At 46.5% G+C, this 21,560-nt stretch overlaps 1 protein-coding gene and 1 long non-coding RNA gene across 7 annotated transcripts in view; one reads left to right on the top strand and one right to left on the bottom strand.

Annotated features, from left to right (window-relative positions):
- The window catches only part of LOC135908158 (cholinesterase-like), an 828,064-nt gene that overhangs the window by 719,575 nt on the left and 86,929 nt on the right, over positions 1-21,560 (bottom strand). For all 6 annotated transcript variants that reach the window (XR_011511619.1, XR_011511618.1, XM_070532652.1 and 3 more), the window contains one exon: positions 10,222-10,447. Coding sequence is in view for 4 of the 6 variants with exons in the window: in XM_070532652.1 (XP_070388753.1) it covers positions 10,222-10,447 (226 nt within the window). In the remaining 2 variants the exon portion in view is untranslated. The remainder of the gene's footprint in view (positions 1-10,221; positions 10,448-21,560) is intronic.
- Positions 1-21,560, top strand: part of LOC135908140 (uncharacterized) — a 64,777-nt gene that overhangs the window by 3,737 nt on the left and 39,480 nt on the right. The window lies entirely within an intron of this gene.

Genomic DNA, 21,560 nt, shown 5'->3' on the forward strand with positions numbered 1-21,560 from the left:
TCTCCGGTAAATTGAATTGGCATCCCAAATGTCAATGATATGCTTCTCGATGGAAGTCGGACCTAAAGGGCGACCATTCAGGTCAAACATTTCGCTGAATGAGGCAAGGAACCGACGTAACTGGTCGGCGTGCTGAGGCGGACGATTAGTACAGATCATATTTGGGAAGTTTGGAAAGGCAGTTGGTGAAGAAGACGAAAAATTACTGCGAGACGACGACATTCCTATAGTCAAGGTCGATAGGTGGTAGTGAAGGCGAACGACTCTGGCGTGTAAATAGCCGAGGGGCAGCCGTCTGGGAGCTAACCAGCAATGCAATGTCTATCTCTCTGCAGACAATGCGAACATTGCTCTAGGATGAGGTCCGCTGAGGTGCGGAATGGTCTTCACACAATGATGTTGCAGCTATATTTGGAATACGGGTATACAGATGCGCGATTCGGCAGCTTTTAGCTTCTTTGAAACACTGGCATTCACTTTATGCCACCGCTGCTGGTAAGTTCTTGTATGCAAGAGGGTTAAATGTGTCGTCTGTTATGCCCGTCAGTACATGGTTCATCTTTTCTTTGGCATTCGCTCGTACACCTCGCAGCAGAGGGCAAGAAGATTCTGAATATACAAGGAGCAAAAAACAGGGAAATGTATTTACAGGTTATATACAAGTGAATGGCAGAGCAGGCAAGTCCACACCATCATCTTTAACTGCAAGCCTGCACTCTCCTTCAACCCTGCACTCTCCTTCCGTTCAGCATTGTAACAACATAGTTCCTTGGTCTTCTAATGGCTTTTGCAGCTTGATGAATTCTGATGCTTTTTCCTCCTATAATTAGGTCTTGAGGCATCTTTGATACGCCATTTTTGGTGGTCACAGGAGTATATTCTCGTCTTTAGGACGTTGCAGATGGTCCACTCAGCTAAACCCTATGTATAACTTGAACAAAGTAAAGCATGTGACCTCACAATGTGCTAGCTGAATACTTGAGACATAGGAAGAACTTCGCTGTATCCTGAAATGCCCAATGAACTACCACGTATAAAATGCCAGTTGAATATTTAAGCATCACATTCCCAACTGTTTGAATAATCTGACTAGAGTGTGATGACTAGCTTGATTTCATGCGCTGCTCTCCCGGCCTTATATATTTCTCTTACGTGCAGTCCTGTATTATTTTTAGACTGTCATTTCACAATCGCTTCTGAAAACTTAATCACATACAGCAACGAAAAGTGCCACATGCATAAACACTTAATTTCAGGAGAAAGGTGACAGTCGGCACATTTTTTTTCTAAAACTGCTTGTCACCATTCTTCAGTCATCGAATGGCTTGAGCGGCTTCATGCATTCCAATGCTTCTGCTGCTGCATTTGGCTGTTGCAGCACCCTTCTTGATTGTCACATTTTGGTGGTTGCAGAATATGTGCATCATCATCTTCAAAAAACAATTCACTATTTTGTGGGGTACATCATGGCATGTGGGTATTGCATTTACTGTGTTCTTCAGAATTTCATCTGTGAGATGCTGCAGCTGAATCCTGCTATATAAAAAGCTCTGCTCATGCATCTTAAATGAGGCCTCGCAATACTTCAGCAAACCTTGTGCTGCTTTTGATGCCGATTCAAGCGGAATTTTTTCAGGCAAGTACGACTTTAGCCGCAACCACTTGTTTTCTGCGGCATCAAGAGCTTCACCTGTGATAGCATCTGCACATATGTGACATGTGCTGCAATTTTTTTTACATTTCTTACAGCATAGCCGCCCACATAGAGGAAGGCGTCATCTAACTCGATGTTTTCCACTGTCTGTGGTGCTGGCTGATATATAATACCAAAAGAAGGCTGCTGTACTTTGTCAGGAAATCCAATTAGTTCCTCTGCGTCTGAACGTTCATAGTTCCCTCTGGGGTTCCACCGAAGAAACTGAGCAAGAGAAGCAGTGTGCAGTGCGGGCTTGAATTCGCGAGGAGATGGAACGGGGTTCTTCATTCTTTCTGTTGAGAAGTTTTCCAATGCATGCTGCCCTAGCCTGGAAAGCAGCACAAAGTGGAAGCGCTCTTTCACTACAAAGTGTTCCTGCAGTTCCATGGCTGCAATTGTGGTCAGGATGGTTCCTGTCTGCACTGGCTTCCATCCACGGCTGCCTCCTTCAAAATAACTTCAGTTTGGTCTAGTTGGTACTTACTGCAAATCATTACTGTTTATGTGTTTTCTTCCTCTGTCCCCGTCTTTTTTGCGGTCAATATGATTTCCATCCTTCAATTTTTATTGCTTCGACGAGGCCATATATTTCTTAAAAAAAGGCATCGCCTCTCGCACCAAGACGTCTCTCAGCCGGTTACCGGGTTCTGGATGTGATTAGTGTAAACCAAGTGTGCATCTTGTCAAAGAACCATGCAGTTGTTTGAGCGTCCCTCTCAAGATTGCCCTTTTCGGCGTGGCAGTACAAAACAGCAGCGGTGTCATGATGTATGAGCGAATATGCAGGGCCTACCTTCATTTTTTCATAGTGCCCTGGGCTCAGGCAGGTGTTGGTTAATTTTGGGGCCAGGCGGAAGTCATTGTCTTCCTCCAATTCAAGAAGTTGCTCGACATGGTTGGCGGAGACCACTGCTATTGCAGTTTATTCCTTTCCACAATATCTTCTGGAAGGTGAATTTTGTGTCCTCTCGTGCAATTCCCTCTCAAGTTCTTCAACACATGTGGTGCGTCGGCAATAAAATATAGCCGCCTGTTACTATCACATGGGTGTGGAGCATGGCACTTTCGAGCTTTTTTTCTGACAGTGATGCCAAATAGCCTCCAGAGTGCCTGATTGCATGGCCCCATGTCAGTCACAACATCATGTAATATAACACCCGCATCTTCACAGGTACTTATGATCGTACTGACCTTTTCCTTTACTATGTCAGCTAGGAAGGAATGACCAGTAAACTCATAAGCTACCGTCTGTTTCCACGGAGTAGAAATTCCTCCCAACATAAAGACATGGGCATGCGTGGCATAGCAAGATTCCGGAATTATGTTGCTGGTCAAGGGTATTGTTGACTTTCCCAGCAGGGTGCAAGTGGATGAGTCAAAGTCCAGACCCTTGCTAATCTGCATTTCATCTAGCATCAGAACTGCGTGACGCTCCTTGAGTGACAGCTGGGCCATCTGTACAATTGAACAGCAAAATGTGCTAGAGGTATAGCGAGACTATATGAATACAGTGAGTAATAGGAAGAGAGTGAATAACCAGGAACAGTACACACCTTAATTTTCAGCAAATCTATCACTTCAAGCTGCAGTCCAGGAGCAAACTTGAACCCTTATAATTTTCTCTGTAGAGTTCGTTCTGAGGGTAGAGGCATACCCAGTTCACGGGCCACGTTGTATCCTTGAGAGCGGCATGACAGCTTTAGTTTGAGTGCCTTTACAACAGTTTCCGTGCTCCATGCTGTACCCAGCATTGTCCCTTTCTGCAGACAAAGTGCCTGGTCGCTGTCTGGGTAGCCTGCAATACCTGGATGTGCAATGCATAAAAATGAAATTCACAAGAATTGCTTGTTGCACAAGTTTGAACATAATATAACTGTGGTGGAATTGGTGAAATGGCGCTGAAAAAGAATTTCGACCCCATCAAAATTGGCCGCTGGGCCGTGATTTGTTTGCGGGACCTCATGCTTTACAGCGCAACACCATAGCTACTAAGCTACCATGTGGGGTTGTGGTACTACTTGTGTCTATTTTTCCCTTTTACCTGTTCCACCATAGTGATCCCAATCAAGGTTAAATTCACAAAGGGGTGTCACAGGAATAGCACTGTATACCTGCTTTGAGATTCCTGTTTTCGGTTTCCAACACTCTGACTCTCCGCTGTGATGCAAAGAGCCTCCTTTTCAGGATCAATATATCAGCTGCTGCCTCTGTTTCAGCATTTCTTTCTGAAAATAATCCAGCATATGATCCATTGCAGTCCGCATTCTGAGTCAAATACACAAATGTAGTACCACTCTGCACGCATAAACTTCACATTCCATGTTTTTTATCTATCCTCACCTGCTCGTGACTTTAACAATGATTGACCTTGGCCTATGCTTGTGCTGCTGGACTCTGAAAGTTGTAAATGCCAAATACATACTTGCAGCGGTATTCAAAAGCAGACTCGAGCCCTATAATTGTGCAGGGCCATTCATCAACACTAACCTCTTGTGATCCCACCAGGAACGATTGACTGTGCATCCTTTGTATTAGGTCACAAAGTTCTTGCTTGCGCTTTAGCAGTGACTGGCCAGTACCAATTTTAAGTCCTGGAAGTTTGAATGGCTGTTGCATACTGACCAAACATACATATCATGCCCAATAGTCTAGTATGATAACTTGTCAGATTTAACTTACCACGTTTGCCTAAAGTGCTGGCAGGTGGTTGTGTGTCCTGCTTTGGACTTTGCACATAATTTACTTGCTGCTGTCGTAGTACTGATTGGCCAGGTAGTATTTCTGGAAGAATTGCCTCTAAAAGTTGGATAGGCACTTATGCAATATATATCTGCAGCATAAGTTAAGCAAAACATAGCATATCTAGCAGCCTTGTTAGCACTTACCAGTTTTTCCCAGAGCACCAGTTGCTGGCTACCTATTTAGCTTCATGTTGGGTGCATGAACTGCCCAGTGTTCTTTCAGGAGTGACTGCCCAGGTTGCATGTGATGAAAACTGGCCACTGAAAATCACAAATACAAACACATTTGCACTACCTGTCATGAACTTGTAGAGCACATCGATGTGTCAATGACACTACACTTTATACTCGGTGGCAGTGTGCATGCTGCAAGTCACTGGCTGCCCATCCTGCTGCAGGTTCGATGCCTGGTGTCATTTCAACAGTGATTGCCCAGGATTTGCACAGACAAGGTCAAATCCTGAAGGTTATAAATGAGAATAAGCACTCAATTATATAATACACATCGAAAATATGCCTGCAATTAAGTCATAAAGCACATCCAATAGCAATGATATGAGCAGACTTGTACCATTTTTGCTCACACTTCTGCCTGGTAGCTGTGGCACCTGCCCGAGGCTGAATCTAGATGCACACATTTTTGGCTTCAGAAGAGATCGCCCTGGCTTTGTTGCACAGGAAACTGAATTGGAAACAAAACACCTGCTCATAAGCTTGCGGGTGTACAAAGTACAACAATGAACAAATGCACTTCACTAGATAAAAATGCATCAATAAGAGTGGCTGCAGAAAATGGCCAGTATTGTGATGTGTTCCTAGTTTCCCTCGTCAGTGCAGCATCTGAATACCCCTTGTATTCAAAGGGTATTCAGATTAAGGATCAGGAAGTACAGAACGAGGTTTCTTGCACAAGGATGGACAACTGGGCTTATTATTTATGGTATAGAAGTCTGCACATTCAGACTGGCATGCAACAAGCGCATGTGTCGGCCTCCATGTGAACCTTTTTGTGCTTCAATACCAAAAATATATGTTTACTGAATTTAGCAGTTCAGAGAATTGGGCAAGCTTCTATATTACGCAATGCTGAAGCACATACAATGGCATTTTGCCATACCCGCCGTGGTTGCTCAGTGGCTATGGTGTTGGGCTGCTGAGCACGAGGTCGCGGGATCGAATCCCGGCCACGGCGGCCGCATTTCGATGGGGGCGAAATGCGAAAACACCCGTGTGCTTAGATTTAGGTGCACGTTAAAGAACCCCAGGTGGTCAAAATTTCCGGAGTCCTCCACTACGGCGTGCCTCATAATCAGAAAGTGGTTTTGGCATGTAAAACCCCAAATATTATTGTATTATTATTTTGCCATGTAACACAGAAATGTTATCGGCCTGGAGAGTTCCTAAATTGATATGCATTGGAGGAGCATACATACCTTGCATTGTGGCCAAAGTAGTTAGTGGCTCACGACTGCACAATCCTCTGAAGCACTGTGATGTAACTTTAATACGTGCATTATTTTGAGAGCCATCTGCAATTAGAGTGCATTACATGGATTAGTAGTAAAATTTGAAGCTCATAAATGATTTCCACCTATAGGCAGCTGCGTTACAAGTTCCTTTGATAACATACCTTGCGTCGGCATGTTTTCTTTTTCAGATGAGGCATGGTCAATGCCTTAATTTGCACCTGCATTTGAGTGCAATTAATTTTGATGATTATTTATGTCAAAAAGAGCATGAGATACTACATGTGCATGCAGTTGAGTGAATGTATCTGTACACTGATGGATTCTTACCTTGCTCTTGAGCCATCTCGCAGAAGACTGAGGGGGTGGCCGTGCATTTAGCATCACAGTTGTGCATTGTCAGTGGGTAAAACTGATTCTCAGTGATGTAGGCCTGCGAGTTTCAATAGTACCAATAATCATCAGTGCACGCACACATATTTATAGCTAGCCGGTACAACAATGTTTCCAAATTTTCTTGTGCGCAAAAAGCATATGGACGTCGAAGAAGACACACGGTGCCTGTGTGTGTCTTCATTCTTCTATGTGCATGTTTTTTTGGCACAAGAAACTAATGTGCAAGCATGTTACACCAACAAGCCCAAATGTCTACACTGAGGTACAACAATGTCCTTATATCTGCAAAACCATGTGTACGCAATGGTGCTGCTATCTTGCGGTCCCTGTAACATCTGGTAAACAAATGTATGGTCTGAACCAGTAAACACACGCAAAGTTATTTATGAGACATCGGAAGTGTTTACTGCACTCTACTGTGAACATAAATGTGGGAGGTCATAATCATCATCAGCCTATTTTTTATGACCACTGTAGGACGAAGGCCTCTCCCTGCGATCTCCCATTGCCCCTGTCTTGCACTACTTGATCCCAATTTGCGCCTCAGACGTCCTGAGGGAGGTAGTGGCCAAATACTGCACTACCTCCCACATGACCTAGCGTGGCAGGCAGCATTTATTTTTAATAGCGGTATAAATGAGAGCCATGTATAACACATCAATGTGTTGAACTTTAGATGTACTATTAGGTGCAATTTACATAACTGCGATTATTATTATTTATTACTTTTATTTCAAATATGAAATATTCAGTTTCCAGTATACCCTTATTTCAAGCATGAATAAACTGCTCCCAAACTCAAGGCGCTTTGCATAACGTTTTCAGGAAATATGGCACATGTTCTGCTTGTGGAACAATCATGATGGTGCAAAATAGAAGTTGGTACATCACCATGAATGTCACTTTGGGTATTAATATTGCTTAGTGATGAATGGTGCTACTAAGGCCCATCCATCCCTGAACGACAATGTGAATGGGGTCGCGTTTACTGCGCACAAAAAAATGTCTAGTAAAGGTTACACTATGGTGACACTCTATAGTTCCGGTTGCAGCACCGGCAACAAAGCGACTGATTTTGGGAAGCAGGATATACACCCTCGCCTAAGCATGTTACATGAGCAGTGACATACACATACCTCGCAAAGCGTAGCGCCGTCGCGGGAATCTCCTCGATTTGCTCCAGACAGGTGATACATTCCAGGTCGTTATCGCTGAGAGGCGCCGGGGTGGGTGATTTCTAACATACCGGGTAGCCCGGTTCAAAGCACCATCTACAGTGACTGCGGATCGGGGAACGCAATTCGAGTCTGTCCTATTGCGCGAATATCACACGGCTCCTTGGAACATCCCGCATCAAAACAACTGCCCGCCATCCCATCAGCAACAATATGGTGGAAAGGTCCCATCGGCAGCTGAAGACTAGCCCGACGACAACTTCTAGCACTCTTGGGTGGAGGCACTACCTTTTCTTCTGTTTGGAATTAGGATGGCCCTAAAGGCAGATATGCGGTGCTGCTCGGCGGAACTGGTATGCTGAACTACACTTGGTCTTCCAGGGGAGTTTATCGCTGAGGGTAAATAGGCAAACGTTCATTCAAACACCGACTACGCCCTGCCACTGCAGGACATCATGAGGAAGCGACGCGCTGTCTCTCTGCGTCCGCCAGCAGCACAGCCTGTTTACGTCTTGCCCGCGATCTCTCCTCTTGCTCTCGCGTCTTTGTGAGGCACGATGCCGTACATCGTCCACTCCGGCCCCCGTGTGTACATGGGTGGTGAAACGTGGATACAAGCACATTACGATCGACTGAGTTGGCCGTCACGACGTGGTTTCGTTGGACTATGTAAAACCAGCACACGTGGACTGCGACAGCGAACTACTTGCATCAACTCGAGCTCCATCACCGCAAACAGACAAGGTAGGAAAGGTCGTACAAAGCTTGACGCGGCGTACCAAGACCTCCGTTGCGCATCAACTTGCGCGAACCACAGCGGGCCGTACGAGTGCGCCCATTGTTCGCGCACTCACTACTGTGGCTACAAATAACGGGGTCTTGAGTGTAGTGCCAAGGGCGCATGCGCGCGGAGCACGCTGAGCTATCTTCGTGAGTATCATAGCTAAAAAAAGTTCCATTGTTGTTTTAGACGCGCGTGGCTCACTCGCCTTGCGCTGCCGAGAAGCGCGTTCCAACAGAATCATCCATTTACCTTTTTCAGACAATCTACTGAGACATGTCTTTGCTCCCACGCAGCGCCTTATTATTCAAGTCGTCGTGATCCCGTGAGAAAGCTAACGTACCCTGTCATAGCAGCATCACGTGCTTAAAAACAGTCCTTCCTAGGACTTCAGTCAAATGGAATGAGCTACCTGCATCATCAGTAAGCATCAGTAGTAATTACAATGAAATATTGTATAGTACGAAACCGTATAATAATATTATTTGGGGACATTGCCTGCTTGTATCAGTCTGTATTTTATTAACCATATTCTGTAAATAATTTTGTCTGGCTGTTATTGAAACACTACAACTTTTTCAATACCTTTCCTTTGTTATAATTTTTTTACAACTGATCCTGCAGTCTTTACTCTTGCATTTTATTCTGGCCCCTACCCTCACCTTTATATCTTGCAGATATATAAATAAGTACTTTTTTATTTGCCGTGTAGATATTGTAATTATATTCGAACAATCCAGTCTCGCGTGTAGATTTTGCCTATATGTCAAAGGCGATTCTTTAATTATAGTAACAGGAAAAAATAGTTGGGCTGTTATTCTCCGACTTAGAAATTTTCTTAAACAGTACGAAACAGGACTTGAAACGCTATAATGAAGCTGGATAAGACATAGGATTATTGATGATTACAGTAATCCGTTCTCCAGAATTACCAATATTATTTCATAAACCTAGTTGAAGCATTATGAGATAGCTTATCAAAATATTGTTAATAAAGGGAAATTGGACAGCCACCCGTTCGTAGCAATTGCTACAAAGGGAACCCATACGGGTTCCCAGAAAGAAAAAGCCTCAGAGTTGAAGAAAAATTCGTCCTCGTCCGGGGCTCGAACCCGGGACCACCGCCTTTCCGTGGCAGCTGTCCTACCATCTGAGCTAACCAGGTGGCTAGAAGATGGCAAGGCGACGTCGAATTAGTCAACAACACGGAGCAAAGGCAAGTGTTTGACGTAGAAGTTCTGCGGAAACATCAAACACTTGCCTTTGCTTCGTGTTGTCGACAAATTCTACTTCGCCCTCCCATCTGCTAGCCGCCTGGTTAGCTCAGATGGTAGAGCAGCTGCCTCGGAAAGGCGGTAGTCTCTGGCTCTAGCCCCGGACCATGACACATTTTTCTTCACCTCTGAGGCTTCACCTCTGAGGCTTTTTCTTTCGAGGAACCCGTATGGGTTTCCTTTGTAGCAGTTGGTACGAAAGGCTGGATGTCTGATTTTCCCTTTATTAATTACTTCTCTCCACCTTGAGGGTTTTCGCAGAACTTCTACGTCAAACGCTAAATGTGGTATTGAAGTTTTGGTGATATTGAACACCTTGGTGTAGAATATTCTGTAACCGTTTCAATGCATTTGCGTACTAAACATTTAGGAGGCGTTCCAAATTATTCAGTCTTCATGATTTTGCGCGACTGTGAACGGAAAAACTGTGCAAGAGCTGTGGACTCAACATGTGCCATCCCTAAATACTTTCTTACGAAGTTCATTTAAACGGACGTCGAACGCTTGTGATCGATTATTCAGGTAGCCGTTTTGCGCAATATTGCCAACGCCGTGAACATAGTCATCGAACAAAGTAGTCCATAAAGTATAAGTGAGCAGTAAGAACTAAGTGAAAAGAAATAGCAGCTGTTATATGCAGAGGCACCTAAACGTAGCTTTTCGTCGATCTCGCCCATGATATCGTTCCTTACCGAGCGCTGGCTTGGGTCGACTGGCGTCCACACGTTCAATTGCAGGCAGTCCTCGGTGGTGTTGCCAGTGGAGATCACTCCGTCGGGCGCCGGCCTAGACTGCAGACACGCGTCCGCCCGCTTCGCCACCAACTCGCGCCGTGACGTCACCGGTTTCGGTTGCAAGAAACGTGCCTTAGAAGCCACGCTGCCCGCGAAGGGGATTGCCAAAAAAGTGTACACGTCCCTGAAAGCGCCACGTCTGAGTTTATCATGTGACTGGGCAGTGGCCTATATGCATCAGCCAACAACGTAATAGTGTCAAGATGCCTACCGGTAGTAAACATTCACATACTAATTAAATTAACTGCACTAGCCCACAGGCAAACATGACAAAATCTCACTCGATCACCACGAAAGCTCACTGTCACAACACTGACTTGACAATATGCGACATATAAACAACAGGCTTTTTACAGCAAGCAGTCAGCACTCCGCGCACCAGGAGCCATCACAGGCCCGCCGCTCCAGGAACGACCCGCGGCGAAGCCGGAGATTACTTAGCGCTATTGATTTGAAATGTGGAAAAGATGGGGTAAGATGTGCTCTGTCTCGAACTCCATGACATGTGACAGAGACTTGATGAAAGAGCGTCCATGCTTTGTCCGTTTTAGCTGCACAGTGCCCTTGTTTACGATTGTTCTCTAAGCACACCCGCCGCGCTATTACCTCCACGAAAGGACGGTGTATGCCCTTGGCCGCGACAGGCCCAAAGGAGGTGACGCGTTCGTACCTCGTCAACCAAAGAATAGTCCTCTGTGCTTAGCTAACTTTGCTCCCGAGATTTATTACCACTTCGAGAAGACCTTAAATATAGCAAGCAGGCATGACTGTTCGAGTGCACTCTGCACAGACCTTGCCACGTCGTTTTGCACTTCTCTAACGAACAATCACGTTATGAAAAGTTTGTCGGTCATTTTTCATGTTTTCGTGTAACACGGTTAGTAGCCGCACAACAAATTCGCTCGATGTGTGCGATGGAGTGCAGCACAGTCTTGTTGCGTATAAGCACTTCAAGGAGAAATTAGCAAACGCAGGTTGAGAACTATTCAATGGCATTAAAGAAGCGAGGCATAAGCTTACTCAAGTTGAGCGCTTGGATCTAGTAGCGTTTGTGCCACATGGAGGCACTAAACTATCATGACGTGATTTATCGTGGGTGGCAGTAGAGTGCAGCCATACAGGAGCGTGACCTGCCTTCTAGAAGAGGTATTGTTGGGCGAGTTGTTCGTCGGATGAGGAAAAAAATATTGAGCGCCTGGCTTGCATCTCTTAATATGCACATCCTCGAGGGTTCCGGACCGCGCGACCGCGGTGGTTATACTGCAGCTCCCACCGAATTGTTGGGCTCAAGGCAGTGTCGCCTGTTACTCTGTGTGTGTTGCACATGGTTCCGGACGCTGTTGCTTGAGACAGCGTTCATTTCTATACTATGCCAAGCGGCAAACCATGCAATTTTAAAGGTGCTCTAAGGCATTTCACGAACGCAGATTGCTATCACTAGTTAGTTTTCCGACAATAAAATGTGTGAACAAGTTTAGGATAAAGTGCACCATCGGGTTTCTCTTTGCCGTTTAAACCACAAATGCCGCATGTCCTATATATCGGACACAATGTCATATTTTATACTGACAGGATGATGATAACGTTATGTGCTTGAGTTTCGAAGGCAGTAATGAAGCACTACAAGATGGCGAGAAATTTTCGGCCGATTCCTCGCATATGGGGCGATTGGTTGTAAGCAAAGTGTTCTTTGATGTTTAATATGTTTTGAAGAATATTACAGCTATTTCAAGAAGCATAGTGCGCTGATCACGCTGGAAGAATAGAAGAAAACGACGATTGATGAGCGCTAGGTTTGCGCTGTTTTATTCAAAGGCCACTTCGCTGGCTGAGATTGTGTTTAGTTATAAAGAGTGTTCATCCCAAACCCCCATTATATTTGGTGGAGGTTGCTGGTTCGCTACAGCCCCGGAACTCTGCAGCTTTACCTTGCCTCCAGTTTCTCTCAAAGCCACAGACAAAGAGCAACAGGTTGTTTGCCAACCTCCGACTGAGGTCTGTTGTGGCGTTGTTCGGCTACGCGAGCCTGGTTTCTTCAGCGGAACCGACGACCAGGACTTAAGTGATACGACACCGTAAGCAAGCACAATAAATGCAACGACGCACACACGCTCAACAATCTCATCCTTTACTTGACTGACATCGCCAGTGAGAGCTCCCGCAAGCACGAGACTAACCTTACCACCTCATTGGACTACAGAGCAAAATTCGCAGAGCTATTTGGTCGTCCAGCCGTTCGCAAGTTGCGCACCAAACGGAACTTGCCAGGACGAGTTCAACAACGTGGCGAGAACTATGCTACCTATAGCGCATTGTGTTGTCGTCTCCCTTACGTCCTTGTTTGCTGGCGCTAAATATGCTTTCAATTTACCAACACGCCCAACAAATGGCAATGCTATACTCAATGCTCCGCAGTATCGAAGATACATGTAGCTTAGATACTCTGTGGGTATCTTGTACCTTTATAACAATATACCTTTCAAAAATTGAATACGTACCTATTTCAGATACATGAAAGAGTGTATCCTGTATTTTAAGAATCAAGATACTGGGGCTATCGCAACATCACCACGCAAAACTATGCACTTTGGCTGAACTCCGCTTCTCAAGCTGATACTGCTGCCACTGAGCCACCTGAATACAACAAAACACAGTGACATTCTTATATCTTTCAGTCAGAGCCTTCCAGCGAGGGCAGGCGTCGCGAGTTCTGCGCATCCCTATTGGTGGAACGACAGAAAGCTGAGCTAGTTGGTAAGGATTCATTATGCAAAATAGAAATGCTGAGTGCTCAGTGCTCCCTTCAGTTGATAGTCGGCGTTCGTGTTGTCCACTTTTCTACGCTTGTGTCCTGTCTCCACTCCTCAGTTCTATTTTGCATAATGAATCCTAATAGTGGAGCAGAGTAAAGTGGTGGCGCTCGCGCCGTCTCGACAAAAACCAGCGCGCCAACATCCATGTGCAGCCGGCCCTTTGTTTTCTTTGTTTTTTTTTACTTGTGTCTGTGCCATGACACTTGTACGTAACCCCCGTATTGTGCTGTGTACGCCCATGCGCATGAAATCTTTTGCGCACATGATGATGCCTCTGTAAGTTCGTTAACGAAGATTCTCTTGCGTGGCGCTTTGTTACGTAGTCTTAGGAATGCAAGAATGGGGTTGCCTCGCATCTAGGGACTTTCACACATCATTGATTTTAACGGTCTCACGAGTGTAAGTTTGACTGTTGCGAACCAAAGCGCGGATGGCGCGGCCTCCGGGAGATATGCGGATAAGGCGGGTATTTCGTGTACGTGATTGTCGCTCGCAAGCACCAAAACCAATTTCTTCAACTACGAGTTGCATCAGGTATTTCAGTTGTGAAATTAGTTTGGCGTGGCGTGACGCTAGCGGTGAACTCGTTTCGACATGTGCGGTGAAAATCCGTAAATGGCCAGGCACTCCAGAACTGCTGAGGTAAGCACACATCTCTCCAGCCATGCTATTGCATTGCGGTCAACTCCCGTTTCGATACTTAAACACAAGGCGCAACAAAACTTTATTGGGCTGCGCGAGTTTTCTCGGAGAAGAAAAATCGTAAAATGATTGCACATCAATGAATATGTCCCTAACGAAAACATTACGCCAGTAGATAAGTAGAATATGAAAGCTCATTGCAGCTTTATGTGCTCTCCACCCAAAGCCTCACAAAAAATCTCTCTACCAGCATTGTTGCCGCGTTGCACTTATCCGGTGATCTGGCATTGCGTGAACGGGAATACGTATTATGGTGCAAGTAAAGCTCCACAGCGGTCTTTGCGTCATCACGCAGAAGCTTCTTATTGACTTTCTTGTAATTAGATGGCGACTCACTAGCTGGTCAGCAAGCAGATTTGCGACTCCGAAAACCGCTGACAATGTAGCATATAAAGAACTTTCATGTTAAGCAGCTACAGCAACCTTCTTTAGTGAGAGAAGACTTAAGTCTTCTCTCACTAGAGAAGACTTAAGGTGAGAGAAGTGCCTGAAGTTTTCTCTCACCAGACCCTGCATGCCCGAAATGAGCGCCAGTTTTAATGCGCAGGTCTGGCGCCTATTAGAATCAGGTTATCCTAGTGTAGCAGTGGCCACTGTGGCTGAGTGCCTAAAGAAGTCGGTTTATAGGGGGACAGACGTGATTACAGAAAGCAGTAGTAGCAAAAAAACAGTAGTGGCTATTCCGTACAGTCATTCCGTACATTCATTCCGGCTATTCTGACTGCGCCATTTAGTTCAACTATGCCTTCGCCTCAGTTTTTACTAAAGATACTAGTTCTCCCCTACCATTAATGTCTAGTAACATAGTATTTGTAATAGTGGCCATCGCGTTCTCCATAGATGGTATCTGCAAAGTAATTGATAACCTCAAGCTATCTTCATCCACCGGTGTCGATGGTATTAACTCGAAACTATTAAAAAAATACTAAGCATATCTCAGCTACATTTTTGTGTCTCTTGTTTTCTCAGTCACCTTTAGCAGGTTACATCCCTTATGAGTGGAAAGTAGGAAAGTTCATTCCTATTTACAAGGGAGGCAACAGGAATAACCCACTAAATTATCGCCCCATCTCCTTAACAAGTCTTCCATATGAGGTAAGGGAGCACGTCATTTACTCACTCATCATGGACCATTTAGACGCCAACATTTTTTTTCCCTGCTCAGCATGGATTTTGTAAGGGCTTTTCTTGCGATACCCAACTAGCCCTTTTCCTTCACGACCTTCATGCGAATCTTGACTGTGATAAACAAACTGATGCTATCTTCCTCGACTATGAAAAAGCTTTTGACAAAGTCCCTCACCGTTACTCATTAAATAAACTTTATTTCTTGAATTTAGACATGGATGTATTGAAATGGCTAGAAACGTTCCTCACTAAGCGCGAGCGATTCGTTACTATCAACGACCAGTCCTTCGTCAACTTCCCGGTATGATCAGGCGTACCTCAGGGGTCTGTTCTTGGACCACTTCTATTCTTAATATACATCAATGACTTACCCCTTCATGTAACTTGCAAAATTCGGATGTTCGCTGATGACTGCGTGCTTTATCATACCATTAACACTGACACTGATGGAGACAATTTGCAACAAAATCTCAGCCATGTACAGACTTGGTGTGCCCATTAGCTAATGACTCTTAATCCCAAAAAATGTAAACATATGCCATTTACTCGTAGTTGTACACCATTCTCACCTTCTTACACAATAGCCAGCAATCGGATTGAAACAGTAAAATAATTCAAGTACGTAGGCGTCATAATTTCTTGTGATCTTAACTGGGGCACGCATATCAACACGCATAGTATCATCAGCGTACAAAACACTCGGATTTATGAGGCGCCACTTGCGTCATGCACCTCAGGATGTCAGACTTGCGGCGTACAAATCACTTATCCGGCCTAAAGTCGAATATGCGTCAGCAATCTGGAACCCATATCAAAAATTTCTACAGTTCCCTTAACCGTGTGCCATACATCATTCCACCCGCAAGAATATCGCAACGCGCTCGTCATCCACTCCAAGTTTTAAAACCACGCTCACACCCAACTACCTTCTCTGCTTCTTTTTTTCGCGAACAGCAACTGCTTGGAATGCCCTTCCCCACCATGTTGTATATACAGATAATCACCATGTGTTCATTGCTGAGCTTGCTTCTATTTTGTCAAATTAATTACCTCTTTGTACAAATTCATCATCTGCCGTACGTTTTTGATTGTATGCAATGTATCTACCTTTTTTCAAATGTTCCACTAGTTACTGAAATTATTTGTCCATTGCCACTGTTTCTTCTCTTCGGCCAAATTAACTGTTGTTGTTTTTTATTATAAATGACAATTTGACACGAGTATGCACTTGTTTATACAAAGTATCTACCACTTTTCAAATGTTTCCTTTGTTATCATGTTGAATTTTTGTAACACCTCTGATAAAGGGGCCTTTAAGGAAATAAACTGATCTGACCTGACCATTCAATGTCGCATAGGCTTAAAAACGTTTCAAATAGATATGATGTTAATGTTGCTTTCACATCTCCCACTAAGCTAGGTAAAACATGTGCTGCCATGCAGACGATAAACTCCAGTGAAGAAATAAAATATTTCTCCAGTGAAGCACAATAAGAACAGGTTCACTGACTGTCGTATGGGTGTGGTTTATAAAAGTTCCCTTAGCTGTGGCCAGTTCTACGTAGGCCAAACGGGGCGGTGTATCAATCACTGGCTAATGAAACATAAAAGGTCGTTAACCGGTGGATCGCCTTCTAATCGTTCCCTACATTGCCAAGATTGTAACTGCACGCCAGAGTTACATGAATGCGCGATATTGTACAGGCATAAGAATGAAGATACGCGTCTTTTGGTAAAGGCATGGCATATCTATAACGGTGGAAGTGCGTGCGTGAGTCAGCCTTCGATTACTTTACATAAGGAAGAGATTCCGTGCCTTAACAGTTATCTCTCTCGCAGATCGACACATGTACCCGACTGACAGGTTGTGATACCATTCCTGAGCTTTCACAGATGAGTTATGTGTCTTCTTTCTCTTTTCGCCTCAGTGCTCCCTTCAGTTGATAGTCGGCGTCCCTGCTGTCCACTTCTATACTCTTGTCTCCTGTCTGCACGCCTCACCTCTCTTTTGCATAATGAGAAATTTCCCCTATGCCATCCTTGGTGTCAGTGTCTGCTGGCTTCTTATTATATGACTAACGAAAAAATCGGGCCCCTCGGTTAATCCCCTGCCTTCTCGTTTATATTTATATATATATTGACACGTGTACTTATATTTAACAGGCGACCACGTTTCGCCGCCTAACAAATGTTATCGCACAGCGCGGGACGCGTCTGCATGTATCCGAAGTTTCTGGAACGTTATCGGTGCTTCTATCCGCTGTGTTGTCGCCGAACCATGTGTTATCTGATTTCATCGCGTGACTCGAATGTTGTAGAACATTGTGGAAGGCATGCGGGTCCGAACGATTAGTCTGGAACATTCGATGACTGCTGTATAAAAGCCGACGCACTTGACCCGCTGATCACATTTCCGACGATCGCCGACCGTGTTCGCCGCTATCGCTGTGCTATAAGGGTAGCCTGTTTTTGTGGGCACAGGTTCGCCCAATAAAAGCTAGTTTTGTATTCCACCGTATTCTTGCTTTCTTCACCGTCACTACCCCGTGACATCTGGTGGACGTGCTTTTCTTTCATGTACCGGACGCCCCCGACAAGCCGTGATCCAAGCCCGGAGCACAAATAAAACACCAACGTAGTCCCGGAGCATCGAGCAAGCCGCCGTCTTCAACAGCTGCCCCCGGAGCACGGACTTCTACCTGAGAAGACCAAGAAGATTGTGGACAAGGCAACCCCAATGGCAGCCCCAGCGTCCCCCATCGTGCTGCAGCAGCCCAGGGAACCTCCGGCGTTCCGCGGATCAACATTCGAGGATCCGGAAACCTGGCTCGAAACGTATGAGAGGGTCGCTAAGTTTAACAATTGGGACAGCGACGACAAGCTGCGGCATGTCTATTTCAGATTGGAAGACGCCGCCAGGACGTCGTTCGAGAATCGGGAAGCCACCTTAACGACGTGGGACCTTTCCCGAAGCGGCTTCTTGCACACGTTTACAAGCGTCGTGCGAAAAGAGCGAGCCCAAGCTCTACTAGAAACCACAGTGCAGCTGCCAAACGAGACGATCGCAATCTTCACGGAGGAGATGGCCCGTCTTTTCCGGCACGCCGACCCGGAAATGTCGGAGGAGAAAAAAGTTCGCTTCCTGATGCGCGGCGTCAAGCAAGGCCTTTTCGCCGGACTTATTCGTAACCCACCGAAGACTGTAGCTGAGTTTTCTGCAGAGGCATTGACGATCGAGAAAACTCTGGAGATGCGCACCCGGCAGTATAACCGCCAGGGACACACGCCGCAGTATGCCATCCAAGGACTAGGTTCGGACGACCTTCAAGAAACCATCAGGGCCATTGTGCGTGAAGAACTGCGCAAGGTCCTGCCGTCGTCGCAGCCTCAAGTGGCCTCGATCGCTGACATCGTCAAAGATGAGGTTCAGCGGGCCTCGATCGCTGACATCGTCAAAGATGAGGTTCAGCGGTCGCTTGGAATTCCGGAGGTGCAATCTCAATTACCGCAACCCCAGCCAGAAGCGATGACCTACGCCGCCGTCGCACGCCGTCAAGGACCCCCTCCGCGACCGCGCCAGGGCCCTGTCACGCCGCAGTTCCGTCGTCCGCCGCCGCCACCGCCAGCACGACCACACTTCGCCCAGCGCACCTACGCGAGGAAGACGGACATTTGGCGCGCTCCTGAGCACCGCCGGCTCCGCTACCACTGCGGAGAAGCGGGTCATGTCGACCGACGATGTCCCTACCGGGAGATGGGACTGCGAGGGTTCGCCGTGAATGCGCCGCGTCCACAGCTTGGCGCGCGCGCACGTGACATCGCCTATTACCTCGCCGCTACTCAGTGGAGCCCTCGACGGCCGTCCCGTTCGCCGTCACCAGGCCGCTACCTGTCGCCGCAGCGCCGACCATACACCGGCCCAGCCCGGGGCCGCTCTGCGAGCCCATATCCGGAAAACTAAAAGCAGCAACCGATGGAGGTGCGGTTGCTGTTCGTCGAACTGACGAAGATCCTCCGCCGCCGACGAAGACGACGAAGAAACCATCTCGACGACCTAATGACGACACGCCGCCGTTCCGACGAAGTCAGGAAGCCAAGACTACACCGACGAAAGACGGCTTGACGACGCGACGTTCCAGCTTCAGTTCAACACGACGCAGCCGCGATCCGACGCCGAGACCTAACTGTAACGCCAGACAAAGAACCACCGGCCTCGACGTGCTTCTCGACGGCCACGCAGTCACCGCCTTAGTAGACACAGGAGCCGATTACTCCGTCATGAGTGGATCCACCGCCGCCCAGTTGAGGAAAGTTAAGACTGCATGGGAAGGCCCTCAAATACGCACCGCTGGAGGACACCTGATTACGCCGACTGGGATCTGCACTGCAAGAATTACCGTTCATGACCGGACTTACCCTGCCACCTTCCTTGTCCTCCAACAGTGTTCACGAGACGTCATTCTCGGCATGGACTTCCTGAATCAACATGACGCAGTCATCGACCTGAAGTCGAAGTCGATAACGCTTTCACAAGATCAAGCGATACCGCCGGAGAGCTGTCGTAGTCACCACGCCTTGAGTGTGCTCGAAGATCAAGTGAGCATCCCGCCGCGCGCCAGCATTATTATTTCCGTCGGCACTTAAACACCCGCTGACATAGAAGGCGTCATCGAGGGCGACCAACATCTACTGCTCGACCGTGAAATTTGCGTCGCAAGAGGGATCGCTCGACTCCACGGAGGGCAGGTGGAAGTTATGCTCAGCAACTTCAGCCAAGGGTTCAAGCACATCAACAAGGGCACGACAATCGCATACATCGAGGAAATTGTGGAAACCAGCAATGCCTTTGTCCTCTCGGATTCAGCCGCATCTACCCCGATGAGCATTGTCCCCGAACCAGACTTCGACGTGAATCCAAGTCTTCCTATGAGTAAGCAGCAACAGATCAGAAGTCTTCTCCGACGATACAAAGACTGCTTTTCGACGTCATCGAGGATTCGAGAAACACCAGTTGCAAAGCATCGCATAATAACCGAAGAGAGCGCTCGACCACTCCGCCAGAGCCCTTGCCGAGTTTCGACGCGAGAACGTGAAGCTATTAGGCAACAAGTCGACGAAATGCTGCGCGACGACATCATCCAGCCGTCGAAAAGCCCGTGGGCCTCTCCCGTAATCCTCGTAAAGAAAAAGGACGGAACCCTACGCTTCTGCGTCGACTATCGTTGACTGAACAAGATCACGAAGAAGGATGTGTACCCCCTTCCACGGATAGACGACGCATTGGATCGGCTCTGCAACGCTAAATACTTTTCATCGATTGACCTCAAGTCTGGCTACTGGCAAATAGAAGTCGACGAGAGAGATCGCGAAAAGACTGCCTTCATCACGCCAGACGGCCTCTACGAGTTCAAGTTCATCCTACGTATTGGCGCACTGGACTATGAGGTCGTGCCAGACGGCATTTCACATTCACAGCGGCGCCGCGCTCGATCTGAAGTGGTCCACATGGTGCGCCTTAAACCCTTTTACGGACGCTGACGAACTTCGTTATTTTTGTTTTCTTTGCTAAGAGTGCTTTTGTTTATTAACTTCGTTTGTTTGCAGCATCGGGTCGATGCTTTTTAAGAGGGGGGTATTGACACGTGTACTTAAATTTAACAGGCGACCACGTTTCGGCGCCTAACAAATGTTATCGCACAGCGCGGGACGCGTCTGCATGTATCCGAAGTTTCTGGAAAGTTATCGATGCTTCTATCCGCTGTGTTGTCGCCGAACCTTGTGTTATCTGATTTCATCGCGTGACTCGAATGTTGTAGAACTTTGTGGAAGGCATGCGGGTCCGAACGATTAGTCTGGAACATTCGATGACTGCTGTATAAAAGCCGACGCACTTGACCCGCTGATCAGATTTTCGACGATCGCCGACTGCGTTCGCCGCTCTCATTGTACTTTAATTGTAACCTGTTTTGTGGGCACAGGTTCGCCCAATAAAAGCTAGTTTTGCTTTTCACAGTATTGTTACTGTGTTCTTTGACGTTACCACCACGTGACTATATATAAATATATATATAGTAATACCATGAGAAGCCAACAAACACTAACACCAAGGACAACATAGGGGAAATTACTTGTGCTTAATAAATGAAATGAACGAACGAAAAGGTAATGGAAATAAAGTGGATGAAAAAACAACTTGCCGCAGGTGTGAACCGAACCCACAACCTTCGCATTTCGCGTTCGATGCTCTACCGACTGAGCTACCGCGGCGCTGTTTCGCCATCCACTTTCTTCAGTATTTATGTGTACTAGTACAACCCCGGGAGTGTTAGCCAGCGCCACCACTCAGACCTTGGCGGCGGACGTCGAACGTCCTTGTTGCCGCAGGCGTCACGAGAACGTGATCTTTTTGGGTGAAGGCAACTGGTCAATAAACCCAGCTATGCTACCTGAAGGCATCAATGTTGCCGGATTCGAGATCCTGGTTATGTAATAAACGAGAAGAAAGGGGGCTAACCGAGGGGCCCGATTTTTATTAGTCATAACATGAGAAGCCAACAAACACTGACACCAAGGACAACATAGGGGGAAATTACT

The sequence above is a fragment of the Dermacentor albipictus genome, chromosome 1, assembly GCF_038994185.2.
Source record: "Dermacentor albipictus isolate Rhodes 1998 colony chromosome 1, USDA_Dalb.pri_finalv2, whole genome shotgun sequence".
Taxonomy (NCBI): domain Eukaryota; kingdom Metazoa; phylum Arthropoda; class Arachnida; order Ixodida; family Ixodidae; genus Dermacentor; species Dermacentor albipictus.